The sequence below is a fragment of the Montipora capricornis genome, chromosome 12, assembly GCF_036669925.1.
Source record: "Montipora capricornis isolate CH-2021 chromosome 12, ASM3666992v2, whole genome shotgun sequence".
Classification (NCBI taxonomy): Eukaryota; Metazoa; Cnidaria; class Anthozoa; order Scleractinia; family Acroporidae; genus Montipora; species Montipora capricornis.
The window spans coordinates 34,244,938-34,249,937 of NC_090894.1; the positions used below are offsets into that span (position 1 = coordinate 34,244,938).

General features: G+C 38.8%; 1 protein-coding gene across 1 annotated transcript in view; it reads right to left on the bottom strand.

Moving 5' to 3' along the window:
• LOC138025711 (polycystin family receptor for egg jelly-like) overlaps positions 1-4,838 on the bottom strand; it is a 66,108-nt gene extending 61,270 nt beyond the window's left edge. Inside the window, exons 1-6 of the mRNA XM_068872888.1 lie at positions 4,707-4,838; positions 4,245-4,363; positions 3,825-4,153; positions 3,598-3,739; positions 2,384-2,493; positions 1,861-1,919 (exon numbers count right to left, since the gene is read on the bottom strand). Coding sequence (XP_068728989.1) covers positions 1,861-1,919; positions 2,384-2,493; positions 3,598-3,739; positions 3,825-4,153; positions 4,245-4,311 — 707 coding nt within the window. The 5' untranslated portion in view covers positions 4,312-4,363; positions 4,707-4,838. The remainder of the gene's footprint in view (positions 1-1,860; positions 1,920-2,383; positions 2,494-3,597; positions 3,740-3,824; positions 4,154-4,244; positions 4,364-4,706) is intronic.
• Between the last annotated feature and the right edge of the window lie 162 nt (positions 4,839-5,000).

Below are 5,000 nucleotides of genomic sequence, written 5' to 3' on the forward strand. Positions count from 1 at the left end.
TGTTTGAGCTGCCAATGGCTGTTAGGCATTTTCTGTGCATGTAATGGATGAGCGTTGACTACTTTCTGGCCCGCTGATTTCTGCGTAATTTCTTGTAAGCCACTTTTCCATAATTTGCTGTCCGTCTATGAAATTTGATTGTGTGATTAGGACAAAACAGTTCCCGTTTTTTGTTCCCTGTGAAGAGTTTGCCGTTGCTGTAAACCCATTTCCTTCGAGTTATCATCTGTTCTTCCATTTCGTTATTTGTTTCGGCTTATGCGCCGATCAAATTGAAACTTCAACTTCCCTCCCCACCCACCCCCCCCCCCCCTCCTTTCCCCGGACAAACCATGGGCATTTGACTATCTTCTGTGCCCGGGGAGTGGGAAATTTGACCTTTGCCTGCGTGGGTGGGGAAAATTGAACCGGAAGCGTCAGGTTTCAAATAATTCTTTTTTTTCGGGCGCCGAAGTCGCTAACAGCTATAAAACACGTGTTCGGACGAGATGGGAGAGTTTAAAGGAATAGAAGTAGCATTTGTGAGCGATTCGCTTACAAAAAAGGTCTTCAAACTGTCTTTATTAAGGACGGCAGGAGCCGACGACGGCTCAAATGGGATTGAAATCTAGCACTTCACATTACACTCTTTTCAGTTAACTCTGTTTGAAATATAAGTGCTACACGGCCAACGTTTGTATAAAACGTAACCTTTCCTTGTACTTGTACATGTTCATTGCCGTGACTTAAACATCTTCAGTTCCCACGGCCTGCTCCCGTCTGACCTTGTAGCTCAGTCGGTAGAGCGGCGGAGATCTAACCCGAAGGTCGTGGGTTTAATTGCCACCCTGTTCAGAGTTTTTCTCTGTCCTTGTGTGGGCCGATTTCCATCAGTAGGGCTAACGCTCACATGGTTCATATGGGATTGAAATCTAGCACTTCACATTACACTCTATTCAGTTAACTCTGTTTATGACAGACAAATCCGACGATAGGGTAAGGCATTTCAATACCCTTTAGGCCCGAGGGGGGAGGGAATTTGAATGATCCAATCTTCAAAAGATCAAATGCCCGGGCGGGGGGGATGTTTAAGTTTCGAGTTGATCGGCGCACTAGATCGTCGTTTCCTAAAAGGCGGAGTTGCTTCTCCGTTTTTTCTTTCAAGAATTGTTCAGCCTTCTTGTAATTATCATCTTCTAAATAACAATTTTTTGGTGTCTTTTGTGTTTACCTGTCCTTTCAATTCCTCTATTTCTCTGTAGAAATCATTTTCATTTGCGCAATTGCGTTGGCGTGACTCTGCCATACGGTACTCTTGTGGTGTATTACACATTTGTGAATAAATCAAACTTTTGACCGAGAGTGGCCTTGGGTGAATAATAAAATATTCATTTATAAATTAATCTGAGAAATTTGCGTTAATTGCTTGTGTGGTCAAGTGGATTAACGAGAAGGCAGCAGATCCACAGGTAGGGAGTTCAAGATCAAGTTCTGGTGAGTGGTGTTATGTAGATGTTCAAAGGAAGGGTAAGGTAGGGTAGAGATACTGGAGAGGATCAGGGAAGGGTAGGCGACTAGAACGGAGGGCTAGTGTTTTTAAGACCCCCTAATAAAACCAAGCCCCTGTTTTTTTTGTTGTTTTTTTTTTAACTACACCCCCCCCCCCCACCCCCCTCAAAAAAATCCCTTTTTTAGACAATTGATTAAAAAAAATGAACTAGTTTAAAAGAAATCCAAACCAAAAATTCACAACAGATACACTATGAGGAAAATAAAATTGAAGTGCTACACTCTAGACACTATTACAATAGATATTTTAACGAAAAGTAAAAGCGTCATAGGGCCTTTAAAGAGACTTCTAAGTTCATTATTTCACCCTACCTCAATAGCTGTGCACGGGCAAGGAGAAATCCACGAGTTGTTTTGAGAAAGCCATTGATCTGTCGAAAAAGTGGGTAATCTGCGTAACTTATAAAACTCAACACTAAGTAATTCAACTTCGAGGAACGAAGTGCGAATTGAAAGACAACAAAAACTGCAGAATCAATAAGTCCAATTATTATTTGGCAAGCAATTCTCAGGCTAAATGGAGCACTCTGACTGGCTGGTTTTCGGTCGGGATTTGAAATTTTAGACTATTACCATGGAAACGGTGCTGGAAAGTCAAGTTGAAATATTCCCCAGTAGGATTCTCGTGGTTGGTTGGTTGGTTGGTTAGTAAGAGGTTAATAATGGTCTTAGATGTAGCAAACATAGTATTTCAGTTCGTGAATAAAGGTATACAGTACTAAAACTATAAGTCATGACCTCAAACGGTCTTCTTTGTATGTCCTGGAATGATTAGGAATCATTTCGATAAATTAATATTTGCTGAGAAACTTCATGCACATTTCAAAGAACTAACCGCATTAATTGTGACTGACACGGCTTCTTGATGCTCGTTACTGGAAGGATCTAAGTACTTCATGGTGAACAACGTTTCCCTCAACATCAACCAGACGATAAAATAATGGTCTGTAAATATAATATTTGAGCACCTGTTTCAATATTTCTGGAGGCTAGGAGAATGTAACTTTAAAAGAAGGAAAAATTCTATAAAGGCTTGTTACCTACATTTTAACGATAAAGTGAAGCTAACTACCTGATCCAAGTTGGTGTAACATTGGCATGCTGATACTAGGTTTTATACATAATTTCCAGAAATTCAACACCATTTTTAGAATCAAAACGTGATGTTACAAGAAAAAGAAAAGAACAATAATGATTCCATGTTTCTCGTCCAAGCATATTCACTTCATCTTCTTAATCTGGATTTCTTCATCTTTTTGGCAATTGCAATTCGTTACAGTCGGGCAATTCCAACAGGCTCGTAGCAGTTCACTTAAAGTGGTACTATGATCAAAAAATCATTTCCTTTTTTTCTTCAGATTTTGAAAGCGTATTTGCTTAACACCTAACTGGCAAAATTTTGAGCTTTGAGTTTTATCCAAAGGCTGTTTATTTTGAGTGTAAGTTTTGGATTTCACGGTCCGCCATTACTCACGTTCAAAACTGGCCGATTGGACCTCAGAGGGTTGGATCTAGAGAAAATGACGCCATTTACTCACTGGCTTAAAATTTCAGCGTGTAAACGCAATTTATTACATATGCAAAACACGAGTTTAAAAGTCTGAAAGCCCGAAACTCCCGTGCTGCATATTAATTCGGCCGCGTACACACGCATTGCATTCTTAAACTAGTGAGTCTTTGACGTCATTTTCTCCTCGACCCAGCTCTCTCAAGATTTTAAAGTTAGTAATGGCGGACCAATAAATAAGAAAATTCCAGTTAAAATAAACAGGTGTCTTTTTAAAATCAGAACTTAAAACTTGGGTGAGTTAGTGTTTAGTTAACATAGTTTTGAAATCCAAAGAAAAAAAAGAATTGTTTTTTTGGTCGTAGTACCACTTTAAGGTAAACCACCATGTACCCTGGACGCCCAAGTAAGAAGTAAATAAATAAATGAATAACTGAACAAACAAATATGTATGTAAGTAAATAAATAGATAAATAAATAAATAAGAATTGTAAGATCCATAAACTGGCTATGAGTTGCAATGCAAAACGTTACAAACATACCGCCTTTGCAGCCATAAAGTTCCAATCTCAGTCCGATGTTGTTGTTTACTTTGATAGGCAAAAGATACACAGACGATGCCAGCACCGGTACCGGAAACTCATTCCGTTTAAGTGAGCTACTGTCTGTGTTACCAGGAAAATTCTAGGAGACAATGTGCATTAAGTGCTTTTCTAGTCAATAACCCGACAAGTTGTTAAATAAACAATGATCTCAAATTTAAACTCACCAATAATTTCCCTTTGGTGGTTTTGACACCTTGGTGCTGTCCAGCAGAATCCTTATAAAATAAGTTGAAGCTCTCGACCCATTCAAGAACACTAGAATCTCCGTATCCTTGAGTAGCTATGCCAGTAAGAACCATGTCCTCGTCTAAATCAATTCCTATCATGTTTGAGTGTGTCTTGACGGATGGATCTGCTCTAAATCCATAAGAGTTATGTAACCTAGCATTCTGGGCACCGTACCTGGAGTAATCGCCGTTATACGCAAATCCGCCAAATATTTGCGAGTCCCTAATATAGTTGTTTTCCATGCCAAGAGCTTGATTACATGTATCTAAATTATTTTAGAATAAGAAGAGAGTATTTATTTAAGACAATGATAAGTTATAATATGCTGATTGGAAGAACACATTCACGAGTCTTACCTAAGCAATTTTGGCTGCCATAACTGATACAAATAGCTGTAAGAAGCAGTGTAGATTCAACATACATCGCCGCTAATTAACGTCTTTTCATGCACTGCAGCCTTTTGTCGATCCCTTGCCTGCTGGAAGAATCGATAGTAAAAACTAAAAAAATCGAAAAAAAAATGACACTCATTGGAAACATTACTATCTTTTATACCTCTCACAAGTGGGTTTGTTGGCTTTAAAATATGCATCCCGAGAGCAATATCATATTCAAGGGCTCCTTTCGAATGTGGAACTCGTCTGCTTTTCAAGAATAAAAGGTGTTAAATATGCTTGTAAAACAGCGATCTAAAGTCGCTTTGACTCAATTGACCAGGCAATCATTTCTAGCTTTAAACGACTGAGAATTTATGAACAGAACTGTTGTTCATTCATCATTTTTTCCCTCAGATCCACGTTTCTTCATACCATACTTACGCCTTAGTCTCTCCAGAGCAATCTTTAGTTCAATTCTGGTTTGTTCCCCATCCTTCTAAGAATACGTCTCAAAATAATGGATTTTTCATGACCAAATCTGAGATTCAAATCTGAAATCGCGCATATTATTTCTTTCTACTTTGCCCTCATTTCTTAGTGACAACCCACCAGCTATTAATTCAGAAACGGCTAACGAAATCCAACAAATAACAAAGAGCTAACTTTTGTTTTTATCTATTTGTAATGCATGTTAAGGCATGAACTGCTGTGTACTTACAGCTGCCGCTTGATAGA